This window comes from Mastigoproctus giganteus, chromosome 7 (assembly GCF_048544385.1).
Source record: "Mastigoproctus giganteus isolate SK-2022 chromosome 7, ASM4854438v1, whole genome shotgun sequence".
Classification (NCBI taxonomy): Eukaryota; Metazoa; Arthropoda; class Arachnida; order Uropygi; family Thelyphonidae; genus Mastigoproctus; species Mastigoproctus giganteus.
The window spans coordinates 101940639-101963511 of NC_143581.1; the positions used below are offsets into that span (position 1 = coordinate 101940639).

The 22873-nt window shown below is 35.9% G+C and overlaps 1 protein-coding gene across 5 annotated transcripts in view; it reads left to right on the forward strand.

The window, feature by feature from the left end:
* Window positions 1-22873, forward strand: part of Marf1 (meiosis regulator and mRNA stability factor 1-like protein) — a 1146796-nt gene that overhangs the window by 467298 nt on the left and 656625 nt on the right. For all 5 annotated transcript variants that reach the window (XM_090377798.1, XM_090377799.1, XM_090377800.1 and 2 more), the window contains one exon: window positions 14145-14225. In XM_090377798.1, the coding sequence (XP_090233924.1) occupies window positions 14145-14225 (81 nt within the window). The remainder of the gene's footprint in view (window positions 1-14144; window positions 14226-22873) is intronic.

Sequence of the window (22873 nt, forward strand, 5' to 3'; positions counted from 1 at the left end):
TTATTTTGAATTCTTTCAAGACACTTGAAACTATTTTGCATAAATTACTGCTCATAGCCCGTCATTTAATTCTCGTATCGCAAGTGTTTTTAGAACAATCTTCTCACAATCAAAAAATTGTATGTTGAGTCCCAAAATTGACTTCTCAAATCGAGTTGCAGTATCTATTTTCAAAGAAATTAATCTGCCCTTCAAAACAGCTGTAAGTTCTTTATGCAAATGATTAGCACGTCTAATTATCTCATCTTAAATATTTTGACTATTTATCTGAAGTTTACTACGAAGTTCCATAACTGGATCCAGTAATTTTTGGAATTCAGAATCTTAAAGCAGAGCAAATGGACCATTTAGACACCTGACACTAATTCCACGCATGCATCTTTAACTATTTCTGCAGATATTTCTACCAATATGGTTTTTCTAACACTAGATGTAACAAATTTCATAATAGTAGGTAGCTGTGGAGACTATTTTTGCTTTCTTTTTTTAAAACATCTTCATAATGCTTTCTTTTTAAATGTCTCAGTAAGTTTTCTTACTGAATGTTTTTCCTTCAGATCCATTTTACAAACAGTACATTTACTCTTGTCCATATCACTATTATAATGAAATTTTTCATGGACAGCATGCCTTTTTCCATTGCCACATTATTATCTGAAGGAGGGAATTTCTGTTAATAAATATTTATTTTTAAATTATTACAAAAATAATAATTCAAATCAAAAGGGACTATGAAGCCCAATAAGTCCTATTATTATAATAATCTTAAATTATAGGAGAAAACCTTTTATTCTCATAAATAAATCAAATTAAAATAGCTGTTAATTAAAATAATCATGCCTTCAACTCTCATACCATGTCAAGGAAAGAATCATGGAAATAAGGCGGCCACCAACCTCCAAAAAACAAACCAACACCACATGCCACCATGAGAATTGAAAAACAATTGTCGCAAAAATCTAAAAATGGCAAAACAAATAAATATCCATTAATTCACACATAAATTTAACTTTAAAACTATTTTTTAACTTCTTTTAAGAGACCACCTTATTCTTGTGAACATTGTTTGTTACCATGTTCACAAGAAGTACAAAAGTGATTCGCGAATGACTTGTTTTATATAAAATTAACAACACCTGACACGAGATTATTTATATAGACCAATGTATGAATTACTATTCGTGCATGCGCGTAAGCGTCCATGAGTCCGAAGTATTATAAGGTTTGTGTATATTAATAGTCAACACTTAATTTCATTTCTAATGTTTCAGCAATTAATTATTTAAAATATTTATTTAAAATAGTTGAAGGCATGATTATTTTAATTTCCTTTATTTATGACTATGCACGGGGGACAAGTTCATATTATAATCATTTGCGATTGAGAGATTAACAGTCCTACTAAAAAGGTATGAGGGTTTTCTCCTATAATTTAAGATTAAAAAAAAATAATAATATATAAGAGACATATACTAACAAGTTGTTGCAAGTGCTTAATAAAAGTGAAGTATGCCAAATGTTCCAATCAAAAACTGCCAAAGAATGTACATAAAATGAACAAAAATATTTTCATTAAATTACTGAGAATATCCTTTATATCTTACATATTACACAGCACTTAACAGTAAATAATCTTTGATTAGCAGCGGGGGCTATATTATTGATCTTTACTGAGCTTACCTGCCACAAAAAAGTGATAAATACACAGATTCCTTCACACCTACTTTTTTTCTCTAAAACTAAAAATTCAATAAATTTAAATAAAATAAATTGAATATTAATAAATTAAAAAATTTAATAATAAAGAAATTGAATAATCAATTTAAAAATATATTATTAAATAAAATAAAATATTAAAAAATAATAATAAATAAAAATACTGCAGATAAGTTTTCCATTTATGCCTATAGTTATTAGAACTATATTAATATTAAGCATGTTTAGATATACTGAAGATTCTCTGTAATTCAGTGTATGAATTTCTCATCATTATAATTTAAAATATCCGAAATAAAATAAAAATTTATCTGATACAAATGAGAATTTCAATGAATTATTATAATTTTAATTAAAAAGTAAATGATACATATATACTTACCAAAGACGCTTCTTTTGGGAATCCTTCCTCCAAGACGTCCACACATAACCTAATATCGTAACAGAAGTGCACTCTGCTGGAGCGGAAAATAGAATGACGAATCCTCAGAAACAAAACATGCTAATGTTTTCAAAGAAAAATGCTAATGAGTGATACTCAACACTGTCCTTTCACTTCCTTATCACTGATTTGATCTGTGTAAAGTCTTCTGCTCATCGAGAGCGTCCCTTCACATGCAGCCCACTGCCAAGCTTCTATTCAAATAGCTCAGAAGGGATCCTGTGGCCCACAGGGTCCCTCTGCAACCTATTTCTTGGTCAAAGCAAAAAAACTCTTTCCCTACCCCTCAGATGGGCTCCTAATCTGATGCAGTGCTTTTTATGTCTTTTTAGTAACCATTCTAGAAGCTTAGCTGTGAGCAATGGAAAAAGAAAGAGGAAGGAGTATATCTTTCCTACTCACTGAATTTCCCCACGAAAATTTGGAAAATTTTCGTTGACCCGTACACTGAAGTTGATGTTCGAACCAAAAACCGAACCACTTTTCCAGAAAATGTTGGTTGGTTTGCGGTTCAGAAAAAAATCTGTTCATTGGTTTCGGTTCAGTTTGCAGTTTGGTTCAATTCATTTTGCAGTTCTGGTTTCAACATATCCTGTCTAACCTTCAAGTATTTCATGTATTTGCTCTTGAATGGTTTAGATAATGGAGGTTGAAGATTGGATTTTAAAATATCCATCTTAGTAGCCTGCATTCTTTAGAGGTAAGTTCTCGTAGTTGTGTTTGTAGACCAGATCAGTTAGGAACAGCACAGAGTATCTTTTCTTTAGTATCTTTCTGAAAATTTTTTGCATTTAGGTATGGTTCATGCATGTGTGCGTGCATGCGTGCACACACATTTTTGTTAGCTTATGTGTACACAAGTTCCCTGTTCTCTTCACCATTCCTGTCCGTGATTCTGTTGTTTGCTCACCTGCATGTAACAGCCCAACTTGAAACTTGATTTAATGAAATTTTATAATTAGTTTTTAAGAAAGATTTGTCTATCCATCCCAAATTTTATTTAAATTTGTCAGATATAAATCTAGCAATTATTATTTGTTTTTTACATAAAGTTTGTGAACTTTTTAAGTAAGTTATGATTTCTTCTGGATAGTTTACCAACTTCTCTTAGGATAAGTTGAGTGATAAGGCTACCTTTTGGCTTTTTATTCAGCTATTATGAGAAGAGCATTTCCTCTATTCAAGGTGTTATGGTTTTACCAATGCAACAATATTTACTTGTATTATTTGAGGATTCAATGCGCGAGGCCTAATATGATATAGGTTTAAATTAACTGTATAATGTCGTTGTAGATACACCATAGTTTACCCTTAAATTAAACTATGTACATAGTGTGAAGGCATCATTTTTAATTGTATCTCATTGTGGCTGCCTTCACAATGAGATACCAGGTATTGCACTAGTTCGAATAAGTAATGCTTCTCAGGCTTTGAAACGGTGACCATCTGGGTGGATATCACTACCCAGACAGTCACCATTTCAAAGCTGTTGGCCTATCATCGGTGGGTGGGCAGGTACCCAGATAAGGTTAAACATGTCATCACAGTTGCGAAGTGGTTCCACAATATGAGAGATGCCAAGTGGTGTACAGCAGGCATGTCAAACTGAGGGACCCCCCCCCCCAAGGGCCATATGGGTCACATTTGTGTTGTGATGAGGGCCGCACACGACAACTAATTGAAGTCATTTAATAAAATTTATTGCAGAATATTTTTACTTAAACTTAGAAACATACAATGTGCATACAAATGGTTTAGCGGCTAGCCACATTCATGAATGCAAAGTAATAAAGTAGTTTAACAAAAGAAAAAAAAAAGAAAGAAATTTTAAACGGCAACATACACTTGTATGCAACAGCAACAAATACATTGTACAAAAATTACAACAGTTCAAAATGAACATTTATTTACGACTATTTTTATTGTTTTGTCCCGAGGCTTGACACCTCGTTTTAATGACAATTTTTGCTGTGTCTGGCTGAAATGTCTCTGCATTTCTGACTTTCATCAGAGATGAGAGGTATTGATCAGTCAGTCTTGTTCTCTGAGAAATTTTTGTTGATTTCATGAAGGAAAATAACTGTTCACACACACACACACACACACACACACACACACACACACACACACACACACACACACACACACACACACACACACACACAGGTAGAACCGAACATTGCCATAATCCTTGTGGCAAACTTTCTGAAGTTTTTAAACTTTTCAGGAAGGTATGAAAAGAAACGAGGTATCCCCACTTCAAGATATTTTGCTCTGAGTGTAGAATCCGACTGCATTTCTAATAGTTCCATCTGCAGTCTTTCTTCTGCCTTGGCAACATCAAAGGTGAATGGTGCTGAGAATAATGCAAAGTGGTGTTCAAAAGATGAGAAATCATGAAATCTTTCCTAAAATTCTTTTGACAATTCCAGGTGACTGTCATACTTAGCAAAGCTAAGTATAGACTCAGTATTGGCAGTGTTTTTCAGCTCTTTGCACTTAGGAAAATGAACTAAGTCGTCTGCTGACGAGGCTAGTAGGGGCCAGACGTGTTCAAAGCCGCTAAGTGGATTTTTCTTAATTATTGATTTGAAATTATTGTTTTTCTAAAACTTTTGATTTAAATTTAGCAGTATAGCATTATTTTGTGATTTTCTGATTAATTTGGTGTATTTATTCTTTACTCGGCCTTGTATTTGCATAAAAGTATCGGTAAGAGTATACACGTGTTACAAGTCGCAACTCCGCTGAACAAGAAGCTTTTTTTTTTTAAGCCATATTTAGCCGCTTATTGAATATTTTTTACATCAAATTATTTTTTGTAAGTAGGTTATAGACCTAGTAAGGATCGTTAGGTTATCTGAATTGAGACAGTGATATTTGAAAGTTAATTAATACTTAAGTGTCCATAGATGGTAATCTATGGACTTCCCGCCTTTGTCTTTGTCATACGATTGTCATATATCGAACCTAGATAGCGTTAGTATAGTATAGGTTATAATATTTTCAGTGATTGGTAAAATCTATTAAACTTCTTGAACTTGGTTGGCATTTAAATTGTACTTTTAACTAAATACATATACCGACTTAGATTACAAACGTAACATAATTAATTAATACATAACTGATACGGAAGTTATATAAAGGGAACTTGGAGATAATTAATACTTGATACTAAAAAATATATATCCCGTTATAACTGTGTTGGGAGATAATTTAGGGTTATAAACTGAAATCGAAATTTTATTTAAATTAAAAGAAACATGACTCAGACCAGAGCGGCAAAACAAAAGGCTCAAGCTAATGGAAGTGCTGTGGCTCAGAGGAAAACTGAGGGTGACAGTTGCCTTCTAAAATGCACAGCTTGCATGCTGTTTGTGGCTCATTCAGGTACGGGACATGATATTGCCATGGGGGATGTCTTTGTGTGTGCGCGATGCAAGGAGTGTATCGAAATCAGGCAACAACTCAGCGTTCTTATGGGCCTATATGAGAGCTTGAAGGACAGGGTGGATGCCCTCGAAGGAACTAAATTGAGGGGCCCATCAAGCTCTCAGCTGCCCACATCAACGCCAGAGCTTGCACTTGGTCGTCGCGCAACACAGCGGCAACCCCCAAGGCAGAATACGCTGGTCCCAAAGGAACTAGTAGTTGTTGGTGACTCTATTGTCAGGGAAACAGGGAACATGCTTTGTAAAAAGGATAGGTGGAACAGGACCAGGGTATGTCTGCCAGGGGCAAAGGTTGATGACGTTGTAGAGCAGATATCATCTTTTAAGGGCACAAAAGGTGATATAGTTGTACACGTTGGCACTAATGATATCAACGAGACCGGAAGAATTGCTTAACAAGTACAGGTCACTGTTGAAAAAAAGCCTTGAAATAGGGTTGAATTTGAAAGTGTCTGCAATTCTGCCCAGACACGATAGGAGGGAGTATATGATGAGAGCCTTGTCGATCAATTCGGCCCTGGAAAGATTTTGCAAGGCTCAAGGGGTAGAATTTTTTTCAGCCTGAACTGTACTTATTAACAGGAGAGATGCCTTCTACAGGGATGGGATACACTTAAATAGAAAGGGTGCAAGATTGTTTGCTGATGCTATCGAGGCAGTGTTAGATGGGTTGGAAAACTGCTAGATTGGGTGATACAAGGACTAATAGATTAACAGTAGCCACTGGCAGAGGTGAAAGTGATTCTTGCACTGCTTCTATTAGAATGAGCAGTAGGTTGGAAAATAAGATGCAGGATATTTCAGAGACTGCTGGGAGTCATTGGGGTACAAGTAACACATGGGTTGTGTTAGGGTAGCTAAGAATAGAAACAGGTGCACATAAACTTGCGTGTACACCAAGGCTAGGAGTTTGGTAAATAAATTTGATTAATTTGAGGTGTTGGTCAAAACATTAAAGGCAGATATTGTTGGGATATCAGAGACGTGGTGTCGCACAGATATAAGTAATGCAGAACTGGAATTTGGGGAGTACAACGTCTACAGAAAGGATAGACAGGATAGGAAGGGAGGAGGGGTTATGTTATTAGTTAAGAAATACATAAAATCCAAGGAAGTGAAGCCAGTGGACATAGCTGGACAGTGTAGTGTCGAGTCAGTTTGGTGTGACATAAGCATTGGGAGATCAAAATTGAGAGTAGGAGTGTGCTATAGGCCTAATGACTCTGATGAGTATAATAAGATACTGTACAGGGAAATAGAGTGGGCCGGTAAATCAGGGAGTCTTATAATGGGAGATTTTAATTTCCCAGATATTGACTGGAATTTGGGGGCTGGTCACTCACACACTAGCAAGGCTTTTGTGGATTTATTGGATGATTGTTTTCTACATCAGCATGTTCAGGAGGCAACTAGAGGGAAGAATACTCTTGATTTGATTATCAGCAGTGATTCTTCATGCATTAAGGATCTGCAGATAAATGAACCACTAGGTGGCAGTGATCACAGTGTGCTGAAGTGGGATTTACTCAAAGAGGTAACTACCATTAGGGGTAAAGGGAAGGGTTATTGCTTCCGTAAAGGTGACTACGATGGACTGAGACAGTATTTAAATTCTATACAGTGGGACCAACTGATGATGTTACCAACAGCAAATGCAAAATGGGAAGCATTCAAAGAACTTATCTTGGAAGCTACTAGGCTATACATACCAACTAAGAAATATTGTTCAAGGTTTAGGCCCAAATGGATGTCAGATGAACTGATGAGGCATATGGCAGAGAAGAAACATGCATGGGATACATACAAATTAACGCATGACACAGAAGCCTATGATAGATACAAGTTGATCTGTAACCAAGTTACAAAGGAGGTTAGACAGGCGAAGGCAGATTACGAGAAATCTTTGGCAAGGAATGCAAAGAAAAACAGCAAAGAGTTCTTTACTTATGTAAACTGTAGAAGGAAGGGGATGAATCAGATTGGTATCTGATTCATCCCCCTGATTCATGACCCATCGATATCAAGTGATGAATCACTTGATATCGATGGGTCAACTGTTGATGATCCTGCTCAGGTAGCTAACAAACTAAATGAATATTTTGCATCGACATTCACACATGAGGAGTTATTTAGCAAGGGGAAAGCCAGAGGTGTATTCAACTCTAGCTGTAAACTAGAGAATCTTGTAATAACTGAGAGTAAAGTGGAGGAGAAATTGTTGAAGATAAACACAAGAAAGGCACCCGGGGTGGATGGGATCTATCCCGTTATATTAAAGGAGGCAGCAAAGGAAGTAAGCAAACCCTTAGCCATAATTATGAGAGCTTCCTTGGACTCAGGGGAGGTACCCACAGACTGGAGATGTGCAAATCTCAACCCAGTTCACAAAGGAGGATCAAAGGCTGACACAAGTAATTATAGACCTGTGAGTTTAACTTCTGTTCCAGGAAAATTAACGGAGGCACTAGTTAAAGAAGCACTGCAGGATCATTTAGACACGACTTCAGCTATAGCTCGGACTCGGCATGGTTTTGTTAAGGGGAAGTCTTGCCTGACCAATTTGATTGGATACTATGATGCAGTCACAAAGGAACTGGATGCAGGGAACAACTTTGATATTATATGCTTGGATATTAGAAAGGCTTTTGATACTGTTGCACATGGAAGACTGCTGCACAAATTGGAGCAGTGTGACATTGGAGGCAAATTGCTGCTATGGATAAAGGGGTGGTTGAGGGGGAGAAGACAGAGAGTGGTAATCAATGGACACTGCTCATCGTGGACTAATGTTATTAGTGGAGTCCCTCAGGGCTCAGTGTTGGATCCATTATTGTTTTCTGTATTCATAAATGATATTGATGAAGGTATATCAAGCTTAATGTCGAAGTTTGCAGACGATACAAAGGTAGGCAGGGTTGTCAAGGACACTACTGACACTATGCTGCTGCAACAGCATCTGGAAAGGTTGAGCAGATGGGCTGAGAGGTGGCAAGTGAAGTTTAACATTGACAAATGTAAAGTACTACACATGGGAAACAGCAACCCCAGAGCAACGTATCAACTCTGTGGTACTACACTGACAGTGGTAGAGAATGAAAGGGACCTGGGGGTAGTTGTGCAGGCAAATATGAAGTTCTCTGAGCAGTGCAGACGGGCTGCAAGAGTAGCTCATGGTGTATTGTCAATGATATATAGGAATTTTTCTAGCAGGGATAAGGAGGTGATTATTCCCTTGTATAAGGCAATGGTCAGGCCACACCTAGAGTACTGTATACAGGTCTGGAGGCCTCATTTCAATAAGGATGTAGAGCTGCTGGAACGAGTACAGAGAAGGGCAACAAGATTAGTGAATGGAACAAAGGGGTGCTCTTATGAAGAAAGGCTTAAGTTTTGGAAATTACAGAGTCTGGAGACTAGGCACCAGCGAGTGATCTGATAGAGGTTTATAAAGCCTTGAATGGTTTGAGCATGCTCAATGCTGATGGGATTCTTCCTCTCGCTCAGAATAATCACCTGAGAGGGCATAAATTCAAATTGAGGAAAGACAGATTTAGGATAGACGTGCGGAAATTTGCCTTTAGCCAGAGGGTGGTTGGTTGGTGGAACAGACTTCCATCCCTTTTCGTGGAAGTTGATAGCCTAAATAAGTTTAAGGCTCAGCTGGACAGATATTTTGAACGAACAGAGGGGTGAAGTTGAAGTGGTTTTTTTTTTTTTGGCTGATGCTTCATAAGCTTGCTTTCTTGCATCAAATGCCTCTACTGATGTTAAATTTTCATTTGACAACTGTGACTTCCGTAAGCTTAGTTTTGTAATGAAGCACTTGATGTGATCATACAACTGAGTGATGAGTTTGTTTTTACCTTGTAATTTCAAATTAAGATCAGTTAATTGTGCAGTAATGTCCATAGCAAAAGCCAGATCCCTGAGCCAACTTTCATATTTTATTTCATCCATGTTTTGACCTTTCATCTCCAAAAACATAATTATCTCTTGTTTCAACAAATAAAATCCTTTCAGCACTTTGTGACATGACAACCAGCGGACTTCTGTGTAGAATGGAACATCGGTAAACTGATTATCCATATCTTCCAACATCTGGCTGAATTGACGGTGGTTAAGAGCACGGCCTCAGATATAGTTCCCTGTCTTTGTGACCAAACTAAGCACATGATCCAATTTTAAAATCTTTGAACACAAATTTTGCTGATGAATAATGCAGTGAAAATGTGCAAATGATGAATCTGTATGCGAGTTTTCTATTTTTGTTCGTAACATGGCAGCAACACCATTATGTCAGCCAACCATATTTGCAGCACCATCGGTAGATAAGCATGCTTTACTCAAATCCAAACCATAGTCATGCAGAACCTGCTCGACTTTCTCAAAGCCTGGCTTGTTGTTGTGTCATGCATGGGGATCAGTTCTTCATAAATATTAAATTCACTGTCACAAGCCCTGATGAAAACCGCAAGCTATGCTATTCCAGTGATGTCAACGATCTCATCAATGGCAATAGAGAAATGTTAAAACCTTGACGATGTGGCCTTCAACTGTTGTTTCAAATCACTTGACATTTCATCAATCCGTTCAGCAACAGTGTTCCTGGTTAATGAAATATCTTTGAATAAGTGTGCTTTCTCTGGACACACAATTTGAGTCGTTTTTACAAGGCATTGCTTTACGAAACCTCCTTCACTGTAAGATTTCCCACTCATGGCGATCATTCGGCTGAGTTCATATATTGCAGTAACGGAAGCGACATTCTCTTTCTCAATTTTTGTGAAACAAGTCTGTTGCTGTCTCACGTTAGCCTTCAATTCCTTGAGTTTTCAGACACGCATTGGGCCTTCATATTTATCATAAGATCGATGGTTCATTTCATAATGTCTTTTCAAGTTGTACTCTTTTGGCGTGGCAATGCTTTTGTTGCAAATTAAACAATGTATCTTTCCATTCACTGTTGTGCAAAAATACTGTAATTCCCTTTTTCCTTTTTCTCTTAGCTGGAGAAGCACTAGCCATTTTTAAAGATGATGTGCAATATGAAAAATAATAAAATTAAATTAAAAATAAAATCACCGGTTAAAAAACTGAAACGAAATTTAGGCCAGCTTATGTATTGTTACGAGCAAGATAAACGGGTTTTTACATCATGCTCGTTGGTTACACTCTCTCACGCAGGCTTAGCGGTTTACACGAGAGAGGAACCTTTTCCACTTGTGGGCCGTGGAATTTGGATCAGGACCAGGTACCTACACCAGTAAATTGGCAAGACTGCTAGAATTCTTGTCGTAAGGCAGCCGCATGCGATATTCAAAATTCTAAATTACCTAAATTACTTCATTTAACAGATTTTGCGAATCGCTACATTGTCCTTTGTGTGGACTGCAGGCGTGCTTGCAAAAGGGCTGCATGTGGCCCACGGGCTGCATGTTTGACATGTCTGGTGTACAGAATGATACAATATTTGAGAATTCAATGTGCAAGGATAATATGATATGGGTTTAAATTAACTATATAATTTCGGTGTAGATACACCAAAGTTTACCCATAAATTAAACTACGTACGTAGTGTGAAGACATCATTTTTAATTGTAAGGTGTAACTATGTTGTCTACACCAAAATTATACAGGGTGTTCCATAATTGATGTCAGTAATTTAAAGGTGAACTGTACAGACTACAATACGCAGAAAAGCCTAGTAAACATGGGTCCTTAAGTGAATCAAGATATTACATGTGTAATATCTTTTCAAGATATTACACATTTCTAGTTGAAATCCACCACTGACTTGTTTGTTTAGATTAGGTTATGTTCATTCTCTACCTTTCTCAATGCTCTGAGACGTAGCAGTTATACTGGTACTTGTCAAAGGATAGTCAACATAGAAAGAGGTTACAGCAATAAAGAGTATGCAGACATGCACTTCATGTATGGTAAAGCCAACGGTAGTGCACTCGAGGCTGCATATTTGTACCAAGAAGCATTTCCCTGCCGAAGGCAGCCCAACAGGTGCACATTCATCAAGGTACATCAGTGCCTTAGAGAACGTGGACACTTCACGCAAGAAGTACGAGCAGGTAGGCCCAGAAGCATAACACCTGATGTTGAGGAAAGGGTGTTAGAAAGAATAGAACAAAATCCAGGAATTTTGACAAGGAGGGTTGCTCTGCAAGAGTCATAGCAGTGTGTGGCAAATTTTACATCGCCAGTTACTGTACCCCTACCATATCCACCATGTACAAGGTCTCGGCAATACAGACTATTCCAGAGTGCTCCCATAATCAGTGGCGGACCTTAACAGAAAATGTGCATTATCTGGAAAATGGTTCATTTTTGGCCCAATGTTCACTGGAACTTTTTTGCTTATTTTAGTTTGTACTTTTCACCTTTAAATTATTGATCATCATTTTTGAAACACCCCGTATAGTTAATTTAAACCCGTCATATTATGCCTCGTGCATTGAATCTTCAATTATTGTATCATTCTGTATACCATTTGGTGTCTCTCATACTGTGGAACACTTCGCCACTGTGATGGCATGTTTGCATTATCTGGGTACCTGCCCATCCACTGATGATAGACCAACAGCTTTGAAACTGTGACTGTCTGGGTGGTGGTGGTATCCACTGAGAATAAATAACAGTAGTCTTTCTACCAGAGAAGGATTACTTATTCGAAGTAGTGTCTATCCTTTCTGTATGCATTGTAATCCCTAAATTTCAATTCTGCATTCCCAACAATATCTGCCTTTGACCTCTTGACCAGCACCTCAATTTCATCAAATTTATTTACTATACTCCATTGGTGTACATGCAAATATTATTACTCTTAGTACCCTATATGGACTGAGTACCCTAACACAGTCCATATATTTATTTGTTCCATGATGGCTCCCAGCATTCTTTGAAATCACCAGCACCTTGCTTTCCATGGTGCTGCTCATTCCAGTAGAAGCAGTGCAAGAATCACTTTTACCTCTGCCTGCAGCTACTGTTAATCCATTTGCCCATCTATTCTCCCAAGCTATCAGTTTTCCAATCCACCTAACACTACTCCAATAGCATCAGCAAATAACCATCCACCCTTTCTGTATAAGTGTATCCCATTCCTGTAGATGCAGTTTCTTCTGTTAACTCACACAGACCACCCTGAAAAAATTCTACCCCATGATTCTTGCACAATCTCACCAGGGTCGAATTGATTGGCAAGGCTGCCTTGTTTTAGAATGAGTATAGATAAATTGTATAGAGAAGAATAATAAAATTAGTCATGTTCACAAAACAGTTCTCTTACCAAGAAATGCTTAAGCTATGTAAATTGCAGTATTTGGAAAGTAGACATTAATAGTCCTCCAATCTGCTCCCAGATTCTAAATCATAATTAATGAAAATAGCATATAGTGATTGAAATGTCTTATGCTTTAAATTGGCTTGGAGTAAAATTTATTTCTGAAAGCATCCTTACTCTTTCTCAAATTTCCCAAATTTTCACACACACAAGGGAATATAATTTTAATCTAGATATACAGAAATTTTCTTTCCACCACAGTGTAACTGACTGTTATAATAAACTTCCACCTGGTGTTGTGAAAAATGAGTAATTTTAATAAATTTAGAAATTTGGACAGTTTTTTTAGAGGGGATGTTCAAACAAAGTGGATTCTTTTTTAAATCATTTTAAGTTTTCCTCAAATCATTTTTCCAATTCAGTAGTAATATCAGAAAAAAAGTTCAGTGTTATATGTCTGCATAGGCTTCATTTGCTTTGTGTGTTGTAACATACTATCCAGTCAGTAACTTATTTTTTACACCTTTTTACTCTGAAAAATACTGTGCTGTCTAGGACAACTTAGCAACTTCTTCCACTTAAGTATATTTGAAGATTGTAAAAAATGTTAAGATGGAATGAAATTTTCACTAATAGTATATCCTTTGAACTTTAGTTTATATTATTATTGTGTTCATCAGTTCATCTTGCACTATACATTCTTTAAATGGACTACCACTATAAGAGGCAAAGTTATCTCAGCAAGCATACAGCCTCTTCAATCCTTTCATACAGTGGAACTCAGTCTAAGATAAAAGTGATCAATTGTATAAACCATGAATTTATTATCCCTTCAACTGCTTTAGTGTTTTTATAGGTGGTTTCTGAACTCTGCATTTATTTACTTGTTAGCAGCAGAAACAACAAAGATACAAGGCAGTAAAAGAACTTAAAAAAAAAAAAAGTATTTTTGTACAGTTTTTGTTCCACTGCATTTCACAATTTTTTTTTTTTAATAATTTCTTTTTAGAGATTCTTTCTCTGTGCTTGTAAAAGGTGTATCCTTCAATGAGATATTTTGTTATAACTTTCATAGACTTAGTTATTACTTCACATACACATTACAATTTATTATTTATAAAATGTGTTTAATGTAAAAAATTAAATAAAAATTAAAATAAAAAAATGTAAAAAAAATGTTTATTTTAAGCATTGTTTTATTTACCTCAAAATGATTGTTTCATCTTGATTTTTTAAATAGATCTGAGGTGGTAGCCCTTCTTAGTGACATTCCTTCAAAGAGATTGCCTCTCTTCAAGTTTAGAGAATTGTTTGAGAAAAGGTACGTAAAACTAAATTGTTGTTTACATTTTGAAAAATGAATTTTGCTTGAAAATAATGAATATAATGCCCTATTTTAGGACTTATTGCTGCTGAGTTATTCTTTTCCTTTTTGTTTTTATCACAGAATTTTGAATATTTTCCATGTTTTATTTACTTTTATATACAAAGGGTATTTAAAGAAAATTATATGCAAGATAGGAGAGTTGTGTTATATTATTCTATATGCATACAATAATTTCTAGTTTCGATACTGACCCGGTGGTCATATAGTGCCATTGTGTAGACTGTTTGAATTGGTACGACTTATATTATTTTGAAGCTTTTCTTTGCAGTGATGAGATAGTTGGCATTGAGCATATATTAAGTTTTCTTTTGAATTTTTTTTCCTACGGATACTATTTAGAATATTTTGACTTTTATTTGTTGATACTCTATAAAGCAGTATATTTTAAAATTTTATTTTTTTTAAATTAGTGTTTTTTGCAAATGAAGTAAATGGATATCGATCTCTCTCTCTCAAAAATAAACTAAAAAATAAATAATACTAAAAAACGAGGAAACAAACTAAATTCCCCAAGAAAATATTCTAAAACTATAATTCAGTATATAGTATATTCTGAATTATAGTTAACTTGATGTGTTATTACTAGCCAGTATGTTTGAAATATTAAAGGATTTCAGGGAGATGCTGTGGAATGAATCCTGCTTGGTATTTTTGTGCTTGAAGTTTACCTTGAGATGCAAAGTTAAAAATGGAAAAACACTGAATTGCAATTATTAATAGATACCTGACATGGCTGATTGTTAAATGCAAGGGTGTAGAAGCAGATGCATTTAATTAGACCATAGTTCAAGCCTGTGTGACTTGTAAATAGAGTTAATAATTGTATTCATTGAAATGATTAAGTATAACCTCCTCAGACCTAGGGGTCATACCAGAGTATAAACAGAATTTATTCCTTTTTTTTTTTTTTATGAAAACACCAAATGCAAAAGGTATTAGACTTTAGTACTTGATACCATACATGGATTGTAGGATGAGAAAACAGAAGATATTTGTTGGCATTAGATTTAAATATCTGTGGATTGTACATGTTAGGAGATACATGAAGAAACAGAAGAAGAACAGATAAATGAGGAAGAGGAAAAGTTGGTTCTTTGAGTTTCGAGTTGGACGGTGATAGAAGCTGACTGGTCATGGCACATGTTCATACTGGTTTAGAAGAGTGGAAAAATTGCAGATGCCAATTCAGAAAACCAATTCCTGTGAAAGTAATGGCATGCAGCAGAAACTGAACATCTATGAGACAAAGGGTTGAAAGACTTTGAAAGAGTAGAGTCATTAATTAACCTGACCTCTATCTTTTGAATGGAGACTAGGGGCTTGACAGAGATTTTGTGGGTACCACCCAAAATACGGGAACAATATTCCATGCTAAGGGTTGGGATTTGAGATTTGTACAGTATGAATCGTTGTTTAGAAGAAAATTAATACTGAAAACAAAAAATAATTCAGAAGAAACAATATTTATGGTGTACTTTTTCCAAGAGAGAGATTAGAAGTTAGGGTAATTGTCAGTAGAGACATGTGATTTTGTCTAGAAATCTGATTATCATTGAAGATGTGGAAATAAGCAATATGCTCATTGTGCAAAAATTAAGACCGCCCTGAGTTTTAAAGGAATTAAGATTGACTGTTTTCTTTGTTTCACTGAACAATTACTTGGAGATTAGCATTAAAGACTGGGCAAAGGATATTTGAGAAGTTGAACCTGTTTTTTCATGACAAAGTTTTTCAAATGGAAGATGGAATGTAGTATGCTGTCATTGGCAAAACTATGGATAGAATTTCCAGTCAGTGTAAGAAGGTCATTAATATATAAAAGGAAAAGAGTGGGAGAAAGAACTGAAACTTGGAGAACACCAGCATTGATGTTCTCCAATGCTGGAGAAGTTAGAAGGGATCGAGAGAAGGGAAGGGTATTGCAGTACCATAGAGAACTGGTTGAACAATTGCAAAGAACAGTTGGCAGTCCATAAGATGGATGCTTGTTTATAAGAGCTTTAAGCCAAATGCATTGAAAAGCTTAGAAATGTCAAGAACAACTACAGTAGACTCTCTGTTTTCCAGGATAGATGGTAAAAAACAAATCCCGGATAATTGATTTCTCGATTAATCCAAAAATACAAAAGTCCCTGATATACGTAAAAGATATGTTCCAGGACTTCTTACTTCATCGAGTTTTACGTAACTCGGGAATCACTAATAATATATTGCTACTGTATTATTATTATTGACAAATCTGAATTCCGCACGATACTTGTTAATGTTTGGCCAGTTTGATACATCCTTATTATAATGATTCCTTAGAGATTTAACAGATGCACCATTTTCAAACTTTTGAATAATTTCAAGTTTTTGTTTAAATGAAAATGCAATTCTTTTGCGTTTACTCATCATTTTTGTGATTTCTAAACAAAAAAAAAAAAAATTTTCATAAAAAAATTCCGATGTCCCTGACATAAATAACAAAACAAAATTTGTCATTTTGTGCTGCAGCGGAATACAGCAATCGATGCGATGCACTAAAACAAACTAAACATTTGTCTCTTTTTTTTTTTTTTTTTTTTTGAACAGCGGGTGTGAAGACAGTGGGGATTGCAAGATGCCTGACTCTCTCTCTCTCTCTCTCTCTCTCTCTCTCTCTCTCTCTCACACACACACACACACACACACACAAGAGTAGCTCAGGAATTTTTTTTTTTTTTTTTTGGCTGGTGCAGCAAAAGCCTCGGGCTTCCTTGCATCATATGGCTAATTATAATAATAATAAATAATAATAATGCTAACTTATAATGCCGCTTGTCACTTATTTATGACTTGCAAAATATCTGTTTATACCTATTCTAGTTATTACTTGAATTTTTTGATTTCTGATTGATTATTTATTTTATTTATTTTTTAATTTGGACTCTTTAAGTGTCCCGGTTAATCGAGAGTCTGCTGTATATGGATAATCTTTGGACAAAGATGACATAAACTAGTATATGAATTCCATTGGTGCCATTTGATCGGCACCAATGGAATCCAGATCACCAATCAATGATAAAATGGAAGGCTCCAAGATAGTTTCATAGGTTGATGGTTTTCTTCATTACTTTGTAAAGGGTAGAAGTAAGTGGAAGAAGGCAGTTTATTGGATTGGAGAGATATACAGTGAAACTTCTCCTAACGGACATCTCTCTACAACGGACATTTTCAAATTCCCCAACTCACCTCCATTGGTTTTAATGTGTTTGCAGCTTCTGTCTAGCGGACATTTTCTGTAATGGACACGGACAGGCAATCTGCACTGTTTCGTTTAGATTAGCACTTAATTTGATCTCCCCATAACGGACAGCGGGCGAGCTCACGGCCCTTTTTCTAGGAACGTTTCTTCCACATATTGCCTCAATCGTGTGTTTATTTTCTATTTCCGATTCTCTGAATTTTATCAATGTTTACGTCGCGGTTCTAAACCCTTTTTCAAGAATTTTAAGGCACGGGTAAAACTTCTGATGAATTCAGTGTGCGCAGGGAGGGGGGGAATATGGTCGGCCTTTCGTCTTTTCAGTTTCAGTTTTCAGTTTTGTTCAGTGTCGTGTGAAGTGCACAATGTCTTCTCGTAAACATTTAACTTTAAAAGATAGTCGAACTCATTAATGCGTATGATCGGCAAAAAAATAGTGTTCGCAATCTCGCTGTAAAATTCAAAATCGGAAAGACGCAGGTAAGCAACATCCTAAAGGAAAAAAATGAACTGCTCAAACAATTTTGGCAACACGTAAATGATCAGGTTCAAAAATCATTCCCGAAAACTGTTGGACTTCAAATTTGTCGTGCACGTACTAAAAAAATTCCCATTAATGGGCCTATTATTAGGGAAAAGGCTTTGGAGGTTGCAAAATCTATGCGAGTAAATGAGTTCAAAGCTTCTGTAGGATGGCTAGACAAGTTCAAAACTCGGCATAAAATTTCTTGGAAAACCGTAAGTGGTGAAGGTGGATCTGTTGATACTGAGGTTGTAACAGAGTGGACCGTCAAATTGGAAGATTTATGTCATGATTTTGAAGCTAAGGATATTTACAACTGTGACGAAACAGGGTTGTTTTTTAAAGCTCTTCCTGAAAAAACAATGAGTCTAAAAAACGAAAAGTGCCAGGGCGGAAAAATTTAAGGAATGCTTGACTGTACTATTGTGTACAAATATGCTGGGAGACTTTGAACAACCTCTTGTTATAGGAAACCCACAAAATCCTCGTTGTTTCAAGGGCATAAAGTTGAATCTTTTGGATGTTTACTGGAAGTCTAATAAAAAAAGCATGGATGACACGAGATATCATGAGCGAATGGATAAGTCACTTTAACCAAAACATGATTCGTCAAAACAAAAAAATTATTCTTTTCATAGATAATGCTGCATCTCACCCGCACATTGAATTGTCCAACATTCAAATCATTTTTCTGCTACCAAACACATCTGCAGAGTGTCAGCCCTTGGATCAAGGGTTAATAAAAAATTTTAAACTTCACTACAGAAAACGTGTTTTAAGACATCTCATTGCAAACATGAACGATGCAACATGTGCAAGTGACCTTGCAAATAAAATCGGCATCCTAGATGCGATTCAATGGATTTCCTCTTCAGTAAACGCAATTAGAAAACAAACTGTCGTGAACTGTTTTGTAAAGTCTGGCTTCTCAAACGCAAAAATTGAAGTTGTGAACAGCAATGTGGAGCACCAAGAAGAACAATAATTTCAACATCTGTTGATAATGTACGATACTTCTGCTACAAAGATATAGACTCAAACCTCACTACAGAAGATGGTGCTCTAGATATCAATGACATTATCATCGATATTTTTCAAAAAGTTCCTCATGTTTGTTTGTTTGTTTTTTAGGAGCATTAGCAACTAAGGCCATATTGCTCCGGGATATGCCGGTGGTCATTCCCTGAATGACCTTTCCGCATCCTCCGTATTTGGTGGTGACGAGCTTGAACCCCAGTCTAATCAAGAAGCGTGTGCTACACACTGCTGCTCCTTCCTACCTGGCTACGGAGGTGCCCAAGTTCCTCATGAGGATGAAGAAATGGAAGGTCATTCTGTCGAAGAACATATTAACGACGAACCACCGATGAAAATAGAAGAAGCGCTGATACAAATCAATCGTTTAAAAATGTTTTTCGCCTGAAGAAGATACTGAAGGACTTTCGATGGTTTCTTCACTCCAAACAAATGTTGAAAACAAAATTATCAGCCGGAAGAAGGTGCAGAAGAAAATAAGTGATTACTGTATGTATTTTTCTTAAGATAAAGTCATAATATGCATAGCACAATTGTATGTATATTATTTACAAAAATATTGTGCAAAATCTGTATATAATTTAATTTAATTTTACATTAAACGTTTAACGATTTTTCTTTATCTCTTGTGTATGTAATTGTATATTATTTACAAAAATATTGTTCAAAATCTGTATATATTTTAATTTAATTTTACATTAAACGTTTAACGATTTTTCTTTATCTCTTGTGTATGTAATTGTATATTATTTACAAAAATATTGTTCAAAATCTGTATATATTTTAATTTAATTTTACATTAAACGTTTAACGATTTTTTTTCTTTTTTTTTTTTTCTCCCTCAGACTTCTTGTTAGCGGACACTTCTCTCTAACGGACACATTTTCATTCCCCATGGCTGTCCGTTAAAGGGACGTTTCACTGTATTACCCTTTTTTGGGCCTGGCTGGAAATGAGCATATTGATGAGCAGAAGGAAAAATATCAGGGGAGTAAGAAAGTGTAAAAAGGTAACGGTTTAGGTTCAAGCTGGGCACATGTTTTGAGAATAAGTGAAGAAATGCCATCAGGACTTGAACCTTTCTACTGATTTGAAGAATTTTGAACTATCTTGGCGTCAAGATTGTTCAGAATTCTTACATTCTTCTATAAAAAGAATTCAGGAGGCAATGTGCAGCATATACTGGGTATGGCAGGAAGAATTTTACTAATTGAATTAGAAGAAAAGTAGGATACTTGTAAGATGGCTTTATCTTTATCTGAGGATGCAGTAGAACCATAAGGTTTAAAGAACTGAGAGTATAGCTAGAAAGAAGTCGTGACAGTAGCTTTGATAAGAGACCAGATTGCTTGACTATTCTTTGGAAAGGAAACTTTTCTATTCTTAGCCTGTTCAAATCTGAAGTTTGGATAAAGGAAGTTTTATGGTGTAATATTAAATAACGAAATTCTTCCCTACAAGAATAATATCACTTACACAATCTCAGCAAACTTTGGGATTGGAAGATTTAAACTAGTAGTCCAACAAAGGAAAAGATGAATAAAAGTCTTTCAGTTCATCCTATTTCATATACTTATAATTCTAAGCAACATGAGGCTGAGAATGACCATGATTGAAGGAGTCTGCATTGGAAATTATTTCCTACATTCAGTTATTGAATGATCCACCTAAAGTAACTAACTGGCAGTGACTCTGACAAAGTAACTATCTATCTAACTCCTGTTTTTCCTTTACAAACCTTACTGTGGTTTATTCAGAATTCCATTTTTGTCTAATGATCTGTATTGCAATATTGATTATTGCTTCCATAATTTTTTTTCTTACCATCACTGGAATCAGACTGACTGATCAGTAGCTACCCATTTCACTCTTCGAACCATCTCTATATATTGATGATACATTAGCAACTCCCCAACCCAAGCTAATCTCTCCTGAGTCCAATGATGTTCTTATAATTATCTTTAATGGTTCTGCAATCTCTTTCCATTTTTCTCAAAATTACTGGATAGATGCTATCATTATACCCAGATGGACTAGAACCTGCTTGTGTTTGCCAGGGGCAAAAATTGGTGAATTTAAATTTACCAACATATTGTCAGATTTTACATGGGATATAGAAAACATTATTATTCAAGTAGAGAATAATGATATTTATTGAATGTGACTTGGAAATTTGTTGGATAAGTATAGGACCATGAAAAAATGCCATGAGTTATGTCAGAATGTGTAGGTGTCTGCAGTAGGAGGGATTATATGCTTGAGGCATTGTGGATTAACTTGATTTATTGAAATCTGAAAGGTTTTGGGGGAATTTTTAGCATGACCCACACTTGTAGGTAGAAGGAATCTGCCTACAAGTGCAAGATTTTTGCAGTATCATTGAGAATATTGGAAAGATATATTGAAGAGATACTGAATCCTGAAGAGTTTGGGGAAACTTCTAGTTTCCCCAAATGAGTGGGAAGATAAAGCTCGGAAAACAAGCCTAAATATTGTATAGTAACTATAGAAGAATGTTTAGTCTTAACTTAATCTATAGTAATGTCAGAAGCATTGGCAATAAAATGGATGAATTCAAACTCCTGGTTAGGACAACTAATGCTGACATAATAGGGCAAATGGAAACATGGTGTCACCCAGAAATTGGGGATGGCGAATTTAACTTTTTTTTTTTTTTTTTTTTAATGAGAACCCCAAACACGAGAGTTATTAGAACCTATAGTACTTAGTACCGTGCTTGGGTTGGAGGTTGAGAAGACAAAAGAAGATATTTGTTGATATTGGGCTTGAACTTCTGTAGATTGTAATTTTCAGGAAATACGTATGAAGGAAGGTTGTTCCAGAAAACGGCAGTTGAATGAATAAATGAGGAAGATGAAAAGTTGGTTCTGTGGGTTTGAAGTTGGACAGTAAATGGATGTTGGCTGGTGGCGGCACGTGTTCGGACTGTTTTGAAAGAGAGAGCAGGAATTATAGGAGCCAATTCAGAAGAACAGTGCCCATGGAAGTATCTGTAGAAGAGACATGCAGCAGAAACAGTGCATCTATGAGAAAGCGAGTGGAGAGACTCTGTTAGAGATGAATCATTAATTAACCTAACTGCCCTCTTCTGAATGGAATCTAGAAGCCTGATAGAGATTTTGGGGGCACCACCCCAGATGTGGGAACAGTATTCCATGGTAAGGGGGATTTGCGATTTGTACAGAGTGAGCAGCTGTTTGGAAGAAAAGTAACACCGAGAGCAAAAGAGAAAACTAAGTTTTTTAGATGCATAGGAAGCAATATTTGTAATGTGCTTGTGCCAAGAGAGATTAGAAGTCAGGGTAATCCCCAAAAGAGATATATCATTTTGCCTAGAAATCGGTGTGTCACTAAAGATAAGTATAGGAGCAGAAGAATCCTTTTTGCGAGATATAAGACAAGATTGAGTTTTTGAAGGGTTGAAATCAACTAAGTTGTCTTTGCCCCACTGGAGAATTACCTGAAGATCGGCATTTAAGGAATTGGCAGCAGATTTTCGAGAACTTGAAGCTGATTGTGCTGGACAAGGTTTCTCAAAATGGAAAGTTGAATGCAATGTGCTATCATTGGCAAAACTATGGATAGGATTTCCAGTCAATGGAAGAAGGTCAATGATATTCAAGAGGAAAAGAGTGGGGGAAAGAACTGAACCTTGGGGGACACCGGCATTAGTGGAGAAGTTAGAAGACAGAGAGCCATCTACCACACCCTCAGTGAGCGATCAGAGAGAAAACTGGATAACCAATTAATAAAAACAGTTGGCAAACCATAAGATGG